General features: G+C 38.9%; 1 protein-coding gene across 10 annotated transcripts in view; it reads left to right on the forward strand.

Annotated features, from left to right (window-relative positions):
• Positions 1 to 13,257, forward strand: part of tcf4 (transcription factor 4) — a 258,359-nt gene that overhangs the window by 203,078 nt on the left and 42,024 nt on the right. For all 10 annotated transcript variants that reach the window (XM_076886279.1, XM_076886280.1, XM_076886277.1 and 7 more), the window contains 3 exons: positions 6,313 to 6,418; positions 9,406 to 9,554; positions 10,366 to 10,513. In XM_076886279.1, coding sequence (XP_076742394.1) covers positions 6,313 to 6,418; positions 9,406 to 9,554; positions 10,366 to 10,513 — 403 coding nt within the window. The remainder of the gene's footprint in view (positions 1 to 6,312; positions 6,419 to 9,405; positions 9,555 to 10,365; positions 10,514 to 13,257) is intronic.

Genomic DNA, 13,257 nt, shown 5'->3' on the forward strand with positions numbered 1-13,257 from the left:
TGTGTCTTTATTCTCTCATGTTTTTGCCGGGGGCTTTGCAGAACAAAGCTTTGATGAATTCTGTGATGTTTCATGTTCTGTGAAGATTCTCCGAACCCGTCGGGCGTTACACAACCGCTTCTACTGAATTCTGTCAGGGGTTCTACTGATCAGCACTTTAAACATCTGGCTCTGCTGGTTTGTATTAGGAACTGGTTTATGCCAGTAGGTTGATTGCGTCTCTACTATCGCACAGGAAACTGTGATAAAGAAACACTTAAAAAACTGATTAGATTAAGTGTAGATTTAGTTACACCATATTCTTGTTTCTGTGGGGTTTTTTTCATTGTGCACCACTGAATGTGTTGTGTCTCTCTGCATGGAGAACTGTTTGTCCTGATTTGTGTCAGCCCTGTCTACTAAATATGTTGTTGCCAGAGAACTAAAGTACATTTTCAATTAGGTTTTAAGAGAATCAGATTTTCTCTCAGATTTCATCTCATGAATATAATCAACCTTTATTCTCTTGCTTTTCTACAGAAATTCCTTTTCAGTCATCTCTCTAGTGCGGTGACAGTTGTTAACATTATTTCTCAAAAATGGAGGAGATGTTTCTAATGTGAAAAAATGTGAAAGGGTCTGTACAAAACAAAGTTAAAATAAACCTTAAAAGTAAAGAAGACAAGTGAGAAACAAACTGGTCCCACACATTAATCAAACCTCATTTTCTCAGGTGAAAGTCTTGTGACCCATGCTTCTGCTAACCCTCGCCAGAGTACATATCTTGAATGTTTTGGTTGTTTTGGTTGTATGTTTGCCCAAAAAAAAAAAAAAACATGATTGAAAATGCTTAGTTTTAAAGGAACATAATTTTTAGGAGACAGGATTGTTTTTTTCAGGTAGTAGCAGATAGTGACCTGTTTTACTAAAATAGTTAACTTTTGTGCGGCTTTGGTGTTGGATTTGATAAGAAACTGATTACATTGGTTTCTGTGGTTAAAATGTTATTTTGAGTGGTTCCTGTTTTTTGTGTATCTCTCTTACATTTCCATGGTGATACACATCTCAGTTTTACAGACATTATTTGGTTCATGTCCATGTTTAATGTTTTTTTTTTTTTATCACGTATGTTAGCAAAGGTTGCTAAATCCCTGGCACCTCTTGCCTTGCGTTTCCAACAACCTGACAAGGCCGCTGTTGAAACCAACAACAATGAGTCCAGTGAGTGTCTTGCCTTTGACGGTCATGGACTCCAACTCCATTGTCGTGGCATACATTTGGTGCTGTGGACCTTGTTCTTTCCACCTCTCACCCACGCTGCTGCTTGCAGGAAATGCTGCTACCTCTTCCACTGTCATTGGAGTTACTCAGTGTAAAGGCAGCACATCATCAGTGCCATTACACTGAGTATTATTGTCACAAAGTATGTAGGTTGCTCCAGTTCTGTGTGAAACACTGATATTCAAGCAGTGATGCTCCAGTGGGATTTTTTTTAGCACTAACAGGACTGTCAGCAGGTTTCCTAAATAGCTCTTTTCTGTCATGCCACAGCAAACTTTGAACCATTTCCATTTTTTTCTATTGTGGTCCAGATCATTGATTTTGTAGTTTTTGTCTTTCTCTTACACAGAGCCCGGGGTGACTGGTTTCTACTTTATACCAAAGCACAACAGTTATTCCATACCTGCTTCTACTGGAGCAGAATAAGTATTTGACATAAAACAATGAATTGTGGGAATATCCCCCAGTTTACATAATAGTGGTTTAAAAAAAGCTCCAAATGAAGGTTATTGATGGGATGCAAACTGTTTTTGTTGTGGTTGGCATTATTTTCTGTGGTTTGTGGTCAGTAAAATTACATAACAGTTGAGGCTTTCTCTCATTGGCTCAAGGTCTGCTGGTTAACTGTGGGAATACTGATGCTTCTGTGTGTGTGTCTGTGTGTGTGTGACTGCTGGAAGTGAGGTTGTTATTGTGTCCCTCTGCATTCTTCAGACTTCAGCGCACTCTGCACCTGTTGCTGTCTGTCTCTAACACACACACAGACATACAGTACAAATCACATTCTTTCGTCACCAGTCTAACAGCAGCATTCAATGGGAAAATATGCCTGCACCGCATGAGACATAAATCTGAATATTTTCAGCAGGAATGACACAAGCATGCGTGTTTGAGTGTGTGTTTCTGTTTGTGTATGTGTGTGTGTGTTCTTGCACAGGCTTTGGGTCAATAAATGTGGTTTTATGATTAGAGCACATACTCTGTTCTCAGAGGGGAAGAGGAGGAGGAAGAGGAAGTTTAAGGGGATTTTAGTTTAGCTCTAATGACATCCACAGATTCCGTGTGTGTGTGTGTGTGTGTGTGTGTGTGTGTGTGTGTGTGTGTGTGTGTCTTTGTGTATGTGTGGACTGGGGGATTTGGGTCCTTAAACTCGTGCAAGGTGCATTGTGGGAAGGTACAGACCTCTCCTAGCTGACTTAGCAGCTTCTATCTGTGTGCTTGAGCTTGTGTATTTGGAAGTTTGTTAGTGTGTGTGTGTGTGTGTGTGTGTGTGTGCGTGTGTGTGTGGTTATTCATGGGTGGGTGTTTCCTGACCCCAGCATTCGATTCCCACAGTTCCCAGTGCTCTTCTGACATCCTGACTGTCATGCCGTTCATCGCTGTGTTGCAGTCTTTCTGTAACTATTTTCTTTCATGAAGTTAAAAACGTTTACTTTGTTTTTACTTTTACACCAGTCACATTTCACATAGTTTTAGATCAACGGTGGCTCAGGGGGTTCTGTAACTGGAAGGTCGCCGGTTCGATCCCCGTGCTGTCTGTCCTGGTCGTTGTGTCCTTGGGCAAGACACTTTACCCTACCACCTACTGGTGTTGGCCAGAGGGGCCGATGGCGCGATATGGCAGCCTCGCTTCTGTCAGTCTGCCCCAGGGCAGCTGTGGCTACAACTGTGGCTTTCATCCACCAGTGTGTGAATGTGAGAGTGAATGAATAGTGGCATTGTAAAGCGCTTTGGGTGTCTTGAAAAGCGCTATATAAATGCAATCCATTATTATTATTATTATTATTATTATTATTATTATTATTACTTGTCAACTAAAGTGGCTACAGTGTTAAGTTCAGACTCATAAAGTCTCAGAGCAGCAAAGCTTGAGACAAACTTTTTTTTAAATTTCTCTCTAAATTTCTTTGGGATTAAATATCAATCACTTTCAGTAAAATCACTTTATTATTAATCAATTAAAAAATCAATTATTTTGAAACTATTCAGTCATTGCAGGATGCGGTGACTCGAAGTGTAGTTGCATTTCTAGAGAGGTGCACATCAGGTTATCAGCATATTGTTAAAAAGGGTTTATGGTTATGTTGTAAGATATGACGTAGATTCCCCATCCACATGCAATAGTGGGGTTAGGTAAACTGGTCATTCTAAATTGCACACAGGTGTGAATGTGAGTGCGACTGGATGTCATGCTACTGGGCAACCTGTCCAATTCAATTAATAAAACTCAGCGGAAGTAAGTGGACTAAATTTAAGAGCTTGTATTTATACCTGGTGGGCAAAACAACTGCAGGTGTATTGATCAATCGAGAACCAATAAACCAAAAATAAAGAATAACTGTGCCCTCAAAATCCTGATGTGCTGCCATTAAGCATTATACTATGCAGAATGTATGCAACTATAACACCTCACGAAACATTTCTCATTGTCTTATACGCTCAGCTGAAATGATGTTTCTCTGATACAGGGTCTCCAAAGACCTGTGTAAAGGAGATATTCTGGGTAACCAGAAGTCCCACAGGCCCAGGGAGAAGCTTGCATAAACACACGCCTCAAAGACTCGAGCAGTCTGAGTGGTTGTTTCGACTTCTGTAAGGATACAGGTTCCTCAGGGAGATGAAAATGTACTCCAAACAATGAACTACAAACACTCCCATGAACCCCAGAGAAGTATGACTCTAGCCTTAGCTGCGATGTTGGATCAAATCAGAAGGAAAAGAAGTACACTTCAAACCACAAAGGTCAAAACACGTTGAGCGTAGCTGATGTTTTGAAACACAAAGTCCACATCGTGGATGAAATGAGACAAATACCCCCAGTTTGTGTTTTTGATTAACCTGCTGCAAGGCCATCTCGACCTCAACTCATCCCTGAGAACCAGAGACGCTCACTTGTATGTACAGAGGTTAATCAAAACAGGGAAACACGGGGAAGCCTCTTTCTCTCCTCAGAGTTGGGTAGGCGTTGCAAAAATTTGACCATTTGTTAGTTTCTGTTCACCTGCAGGAGTGCAGAGGATCTAGGGTGGACTAGGTAGAAGAAATAAGAAGCTTTCCCAAACTAACAATCCTTCAGTGACGTGAGAGAAAAAAATCATGAGGTTTTTGTTTAAAAGAAACTGTTTTAATCTGTTTTCTGTTTTTAATAATTTCTCTCGGGGAGTGTGGGAAGTGAGATGATGTTTTTTTTATAATGCCCCCAAGTGTTTTTGTTTCATCTCTCTCTTTTTATTCCTTCTGTGTTTTATCATCACATTTGGTTTTTACCACATCTGTGCTCCATCCATATGCAAATACTCTAAAGTTAACAAAGCAACCCGTGTCTTTGGTTGGGGATCGAGGTAGATTAGGTGTAGCTGTGGAGTGAGGTTTTTCATTTTAATGGGAATCAACGAGAGAAAGACAGAATCGGAGAAGATTGTTTTCAACAGCTGTTCCAGTTTTTGCGTCATGCAGCGCGAGCTAGCGTAATGGCTGAGTGTTCGCACGCTATACACACACACACACACACACACACACACACACACACACACACACACACACACACAAAGGCATGCTGTGGGGACCCCCAGCTGATAGTATGACCAAACTCAGACGCTATGTTGCTGAGGAAGAGCGTCACCTGTTTGAGTGATGACAGGCTGCCGGTTGTACTTGCGGTCTCTCATGCTGCTGCATGTTTGCTGCATGACTGCTGATACTGCTGCTCCTCTCCCTCTGAGAGGAGACGGACAGAAAAGCACTGATTTGGTTGTTTAAGAGGATAACTGACTGAAAATCTGTGTTGGACTCTGCAGATAGTTGGCATCATTGACACTGTAGTTTTAAGGTATTGATTGACAGATCTTAAAGTCAGAATATTAAAAAAAAAAAGTAAATAATATAACCATAAAACTTCTGCAGTTGATTACTTACATTAAAATTATTATTTTTAAATTAGGGTAAATAACAATTATTTTGTTTTTGCTTTCTAAATATGTGCCAATTGGTATCCTTACTATACTACTATAAATCTAACCATTAGATAAAGAGAAGTCTGTGTTCAAATTCTTTAGTTTTGTTGTTTTGTTAAGTTTTTAATAAAGTTTTTAAAGTCTTGTTGAGCTTCACAAGTTAGAAAATGCCATTAACATTCCAAAAAAGGAATAAAATATTCTATGAATGTGGTTCTGAATGACATATGACTAAAACCCTGTGTAAAATAAATAAATGAATAAAAAATCATAATCTAGAAAATTAGTTTAAATTAAAAGATTGGAGTTTTCTGGTTCATAGTATAATAAAAAAATACATTTTAAAAAATATGGCTTCAAAGCTATGAATGATAAAAATTAACCTGGTTTACTGGTTTAAAAATAAGATCATACCTCGATCATACTTCTTCTGTAATTGATTTGAAACATTGGAACGATTATCAGTTATCATCTTTTTTGTTTGTTTTATGCTACAAGTTGTCTTAAATTATAGGTTAAGCAATCCAACAGAGGTATTATCTAATTAAAACTTAATTCATTAATAAAATGAACACCTGAATGTGTCTTTCCTTAGTCTGAAAGAAAATGCTGATTCAAAATGATCAAGAACTTGAAAAAGAAAAAAGTTTTAAATTATGCTCTTTTTCTAGCATAATGATAACATGATGAATGGAAAACATATACTATTTTATATTTTGGATGCATACAATATGAAATCTATATATAATGTGTTACATGTTTTTTTAATGAATCCTGCACAAAGCAAACCTAAAACAGACCTGTATTGTTCAGAAACCAATATTCATGTAATTTACACAAAGTTTCCAGAACAGCTTCCATATTTTTTCCCCCAGTTTAACAATCACAGCCAAAGACCCACAGCAGCCCAGGAAGCTGTGTTCATTCAATCAGATATTCCAGGGTGATGTTTTAGTGAAGGAGGGAAGTGTCAGTCATCTGTTACAACCTCCTGGAAATGATGTCTGAGACTAACTCCTGCTGAGCCTCTGTGAGGAAAAATGAGAGAATGGAAGGTTTGATTTTTGCCTGACGTCGTGTGTTTCTGTGTTTGTTGCAGGTGTACGCTCCGTCTGCCAGCACAGCCGACTACAACAGGGACTCACCGGGTTATCCCTCCTCCAAACCTCCCAGTGCTGGCTTCCCAAGCTCTTTCTTTATGCCAGGTAATCACATTCACACACACATACACAAGGTCTGTCCTTCGTCAAACCTCCCACCACCACATTCCCAAGCTCACTGTGGATACTGGATAGCTGACAAAATGAGCCGAAGGCTCCCTGAACTGGAAGTTGTTCTCACCAAAATCAGCCAAAAAACTGAGTCATACATTTAGTTATTTATTATCACAGCCACCCAGAGGAGGTCTTCATAGTTTGCAGCACACATCGGTGATGTCAACATCACTGATGCTGTTTGCTAACTTACTTGCAGTGGCAAGGGTAGCTGTGCTCTTCATTTTAATTTTAGCTCATGTGTCTATCTACTCTTTGGTCACTCTGGTCTCAAACGCGGACGGAATATCAAACAACGACACTGTACATATTTCTATTAGGATTCCAGTTGCAGTGTGAGGACAAGTAATGTTATGATTTATAGAACCGATTAGTGCAATTAAAAAAAAAATACTCATTTTAAATTCTCTAAAAATACACTGGACAACTTAAAGATCAAAGACTCAACTCCATAAAAAATACAGGCTGGAAACTTTCATGGATTAGGTTGTAGCCACTGATATGACTTTGTGCAAACATTTCATTTGTGACCTTTTAAATTAAAACAGGAATTGTCCTGGCAAAGTCTGCGATTTTCACATGTCCGAGCAATTTAGTGTTGACACAGGTTGGATCAGCAGCTTCTGCAGGTGGTTGGTTGGTTGGTTTGGTTCACCTGGAACATTGGCTCCATTTAATCGCTTTGATTTTATGGAACACTAGCCCAACAAACAAGTGAGTCATGTAGATATACTACAGTATAATATAAGGTGCAGGTGCTTGTCATTGATTGGATAACTAAAACTACTGGCTCTGTTAGAGTAGTTTTTAATGATTCAAAATTTTAAAAAAAAACTTTTACTTGGGCTTAACACAGCACCTCAGCTCATCCTGTGTGAAACCAGCTGTTTTAACACCCCACTTCTTTTAAGACTAACTCTTTAAGCACACTTTCTTGTGAATGTCTCCGCGGTGTAAGCAAAAGTTCTGAACAGCAGGTGTGCTCACAGCCAGAGCTATGCCTAAGATGAATATATTATAGTTAGCCACTTTTATTACATCATTCAGAGCCAAGAATAGAAAAAAACTCTGAAAAAGATCATTTGGAGCAGTCTGAAGCCTGTGCTCTGGCTCCCAGGGATTACTTATACATACACTGACCTCGTTATCTGAAACTCTGGCCATGTATAATATGCGCATACACTTCTGTAGCAGAGAAAATAAATAAAAGAATAACAGGTCTACTTTAGTATCTCTTTGAAGAGACTGGATTAAAAATACAGGCCATTATCTCTGCGTTATGCCCTTCCTTTTAGAGTGTTTGGTCCTGTTTTGATTAAACAAATTTGTCTGCTTTTCAACTATAGATGGAAAATGCTTTGACAATTTTCAATTCTCATTTCCCCCCCGACTCTCCTCTTTTCTCTCTGCTGGGTGTCTGTCATGTATACAGTACATACACTCTCAACTAATTTCACACGGTGGACATGGTCCCAGAAATCAGGTTTGTCCTGCACACATCCGTGTTAACCGGGTTATTCTTAAATTCTTAATGTGAGGAAGGAGACCAGGTGTCCCATTTATGTGAATGTTTTCTGAAATCAGGTTACTGCACAAAGTGGGTCAGATTGCTGAACTGCATGTAGACACTGTTGAGTGTCTGGAAGGTTTGACAGCAGAGAGAAACCTCACTGTGTTTTCACCTTGTTTTCTTACACAGGAGATTACCTTGTCAGAAACCTGCACATCACATGTACCTCCCCTAAATTTCATTAATATATATCAATTTATTTGATCAATTGAAATTTTGTTTTACTGTAGTGGGAAAAATAGCTAAATCATGCAATCACTGTTTCACTTTTACAGTCAAACACGTGAATAATGGCAGCAGCAGCTGATGACCTCAAAACAAGATAATAAATTGGTAAAATAGACACGTTAGTTCAGTAGCATGAAAAATGTAACTTTACTCTCTGTGAAATCAATGTCTCTGATTATAAGATCCTTTCAAATATCAGAAAGTGTGTGGTACTTCTCTCATTCCCATCTTTAGGTCTTCTTGACAAGCTGCAATTTAAAAATAAAAAGTTTTCCCATTAAAAAAAAAAAGAAGCTTCAAACCTAAATTGACTTACACTTGGCCTGTCTTCCCTTGAGGTTGATCCTCTTGTGCACCTCTGGGCCTCTGCGGCCCCAGTAACTGGAAGCCCTCGGTCGATTCAAACTTCCTCTGGTCCATAGTTGAACTGAAAATCCAGTTGCAATATTAAGTTTATTTACACGGTTACTTGCACCAAAGAGAATAAGGTTAAAGGCTGCGTGGGTGGGTGGTCAGATTGTCTATGGAGGTTGAGGCTAGAATGTCTTTCTGGTATTATTTCTGATGAGCAGAAGGAAGCCAGGAACCGGGAGTAGTTGGGAGGTCACTGGCAGATAGTTGAAGCCAGTTGAGGCTAGTGGTGTGGAAAGCTGAGGGGCAAATGGATCCTAAGGATGAATAATATCAGTTGAGGGGAAACTGAGACAGCACTCAGATGGAAAGATTATAGCAAAACATTTACTGAAATGCTCAAACTAGAGTGATATTAACTGAGTCTACGATCTGGCAGAAGATTAGTGTCTACAAATCTGGAGCTGTAGTAGCTGATTGGAGAATTAGAAGAACCAGCGCATAGGCACCTTTGAAGACACTCCTGTAATGGCATAGATAGAGAAAGTTAGTGGGAGAATGTTATTTTATGACTTTTTTTTTAGTGGTGCATTTGTAGGTCTTGCACAAAAGCCCTTAGTTACAAGGAAAAAAGCATGCAGCTTTCACAATAAAAGTATTTTTGTTTTTAAAACTGTTTAAAACTTCTGTCTTAAGGTTTTGTAAAAAGAACAAAACAAAATGCATTTTTCTAACTTCCTTATCTTCCTTTCTGTATCGCCTTTATCAGATGGTCACCATAGCGGCGATCCCTGGAGCAGCAGTAGCAGCAGTATGAGCCAGCAAGGTTACCACGGCAGCATGCTAGGTGGCGGGAATTCAGCCCACGGCGCTGCTCAGAGCTCCTCCTACTGCGGGATTCACCCTCACGACAGACTGGTGAGCAGAACTGTCCGTCACACGGTGTCCGAACATGGACACAACATGGAGAATGTGCTTCTTTACTGATTTTGTTTTCTGAAGCTGCATTGCACAGTGGGGCCATCCAGCTAACAGCTAAATCCAGTAAGCAACCCTGGAATGTAGATTTTTATTCTACTACCTACATTCTGCAGCAAAATTAAATTCAACTGGTAGATTCAAATGAAATAAGACAACCTTGAAAAAGATTCATTCAAGCTTGCATGTCTTTGGTGAACACGGAAATAAAGGAAATATTGAGTCATTAGTTGGCATCTGGATGGTCGCTCTTGGACATTTATACAGAAAACTACATGGAACAAAAACTTAAAGCCACTGTAACTGAAACTATAATGACCAAAATTACAATTATGGTTACAATCCCGTTAGTCATAGATTTATAATCAACAAAATCCATTAATGAAATAAATCTATCAGTAGTGATTAATATATTAAAGACCGCTGGCTCTCTGCAGAATGAATTCAACATGCTGGTTTTTTCCAGTTATTGTTAGTTGGCTATATTGTGCTTTACTGGAAGTGCACATTTGCAGATCTGGACACATGAGAAAGATTAATAAATTCTACACATATGTGAAGCCATAAAGCTGTCAAGTGTCATTAGATAGTAATTCTTTTATTTCAGTTCTAGTGCTGTAATTATCCAGAGCGCAGGCTTCATGTTTGTAACCACTTCCTTCTGTTTTTTATTTTATTCTAATGTAATCTTTCCTGTTTCGTAGCAGTTTTCATATTAAAGGTTCATTTTTTTCCATCCGTCTCTTCGCAGAGCTACCCGTCTCACTCGTCTGCAGATATCAACTCCAGCCTTCCTCCCATGTCCAGCTTCCACAGAGGGGGAGGTGGTGGGGGCGGGGCAAATCACTACAGCACCGCCTCTTGCACTGCCCCTACCAACGGAACAGACAGCATCATGGGTAAGATGCCTGTGTAAAGAAATTACAAGGTCACTGTTAGCGTTAAATAATACTTGAAGGCAATCACGTCTCCTGATCACTCAGTGAACATTTCAAAATCTTTAATTGTACGAGCTTTAATCCGTAAAGACATTATCCAATACTGCTGCTTGGTAATCAACACAGCAAACACCGTTAGCTGATGGGAATAAGCATCCTTTCCCATAGTGATTGTGATATTCCAAATCTCTTGACCTAATGAATGATTCTCCGTTCATTAGATGCATGCCTGTCTTCAACCTTGCTCGCAGTGTAGGAATTAAATGAATGCCATCCAATTTCATCCAAAGATATTCATGGTTGTCAGAGGACGAAACCTACTGACAGTGCCAATTAGTCCTCTGACTTTCCTCTAGTGCCACAATGAGGATCAATATTTTTGTTTGTTCCTGTTTAGCAGAATGTTTTAGCACATTGTAGATAAATTGTGTACACTAATGAAATTTGTGCATGCACTTTGTGTTTAGTGCTATCTAGGAGCTGTTAGGTTTTTTACACATACAGTATAACTAAGAGAGTGTTCACGTTAACAGCAACATCGTAAACCTAACAGGATGTAGTTCATATAAAAGTCCATAAATATTTGTTGCTTGTGGGTTTCAGAGCTGTAGACTTCAGATTTCAGATCTGACTTGGACTTGACTCTAAGACTTCCTGAGTTGACTAAAGACTTAAAAAAAACCCCAACATGACCTAAGAGACTTGAAGTGTGAAATCTGGACTGACCTAAAGAACGGGACTCTTAAATTGGGACTTTCTTAAAAACAAAAGTAAAAGCTCTGCTGTGTGTAGAAGTTAAATTGTTAATGTAACTGTTTTGGTTGCATTAAAATTATGAATCTTTTTCTACATTGTTGTTATTTTGGAGTGATGATTTGGCGGTAGAGCAGGGCGATATGGCCAAAAATATTTATCACGATATATATTTGAAAATTTGCGATAACGATATAACTGACGATATAATTGATGCGAGACAAAATACAACTCCACAACATTACTAGCGCAAAAAGACAACCTTCCATTTATTTTCACTTAAACAAGAAGCTGGTTTTTATGTACATTAAAGCTTTATAAAAATGTAACAGTGCAAATGCAAATTCCTTGCTGAAAGTTTAACCAAAAGGCATTTCCAGTAGAAATGGGCTGACATATCCTGAGCATAACCATGTATAATATCCACTGAAGTTAAAAAGAGGTGCTTTGCAACATTAAACTGCAGTGTGCAGTATGCATTTTTCGGACCGTAAGGTGCACGGGATTATAAGGCACATTAAGCGAAACAAAGCAGTGAGATAAGAAGAATGAGTTTAATAAAGTTTGATTTGCTTCCTCCACTTCTGTACCATTGTTTCATTAATGTTGAATTCTCTGGCAGCTGCTCTATTCCCATGTTGTTGCAGTATATTAATGACTAACCTCGTATTATGGATGGATTATCTCAGTTGTTCTCCTGACTGAAGTTTGGTCCGTTTACAGCATCCTGCCATGCGATTGCATTTGTCTCTAACCATGAGGAACCTTCACGCTAACTTTTATAAGTGGAAAAGTGTTAGTGTTCGTCCTCCAGCTTCACTGTTTATGTTATGCTAACATAGCTGTGTCGCTAGCGATCACGTAGCACATCATTATATACCAGCTAGCCCAACTTCAGTAACCCTACAAACGTCACTGCTGTTTAGTTTCCTGTCTTCATTTATGTTGGAAGTGATAGCAGAGCTGTACGTTTGAATTTTTTCAGAAATCTCTCAGTCAGAACATGCTATAGCATGCTTAGGTAACTAGCGAAACTAGCCAGCTAACTTCTGCTAGCTTCCTGCTAACTTCTAACTCCGTTAAATGTAATAACTTGTTTTCATGGATGCCTGGAAGTTAAACTTTATAGTTACACCTGGTAAAGCAGCAATGCTGATCGTTTTATTAAAGATGAAAGAATTTAGACAGTTTTTAACTCTCAGTGATACTGCAGTGTTGTTTGACCTGAAGCATACGGAGTTTAGGACCCAGATTACTCCCAGATATAGGAGCATCTTAGTCCGACAAATACGACAATAACGACGGCCGCTTGCATGTTCTGCAAAAAAATGTGCTTTGTTGTGTATCTGACGGACAAACACCAAACCAGTTCCACATCACGGAAGTTGCACCATTTTTACAAACCAATTCTGGTTCATCTGTTTCACTCAACAATCGGCCATGTGCGTATGAAAACAAAGGCACTGCGCATGCGCGTTTTACTCCCATTCTATCGCAATATTTCATTTTCCTATCGTTGCCTAACATTATACCGGTATTACCGTGAACGGTATAATATGGCCCAGCCCTATTTGGCGGCACTAAATGCTTTCAAACATGTACTCTGTTTTTTGCAAATTCATCCTTTAAGCCCACAACATTTTTTTTGTTTATTTGTTTATATAGAATTTAAATACTTTTATTCATATTGCTAAATAATTTAAACAATTACAAAACTGTAATTATTATTGTATCACAAAAATTTGCAGCATCGGTTACGGCAAGCCCTTCATCCTTTAGCCAGGAGACACCCCCACACATCGGTACTGATTAATTTGGGGCTTGTTTTGCGTAAAACATCACTAAATATTAATCAGTTTCTAAAGTGCTCCCAGGTCATTTTATGTGCATTAACAAACTTACTATTTCAGGTTTGGAATGCAGTTTTGTTTCTGTGTGTATGGATAAATAAA

This window comes from Maylandia zebra, linkage group LG7, assembly GCF_041146795.1.
Source record: "Maylandia zebra isolate NMK-2024a linkage group LG7, Mzebra_GT3a, whole genome shotgun sequence".
Taxonomy (NCBI): Eukaryota; Metazoa; Chordata; class Actinopteri; order Cichliformes; family Cichlidae; genus Maylandia; species Maylandia zebra.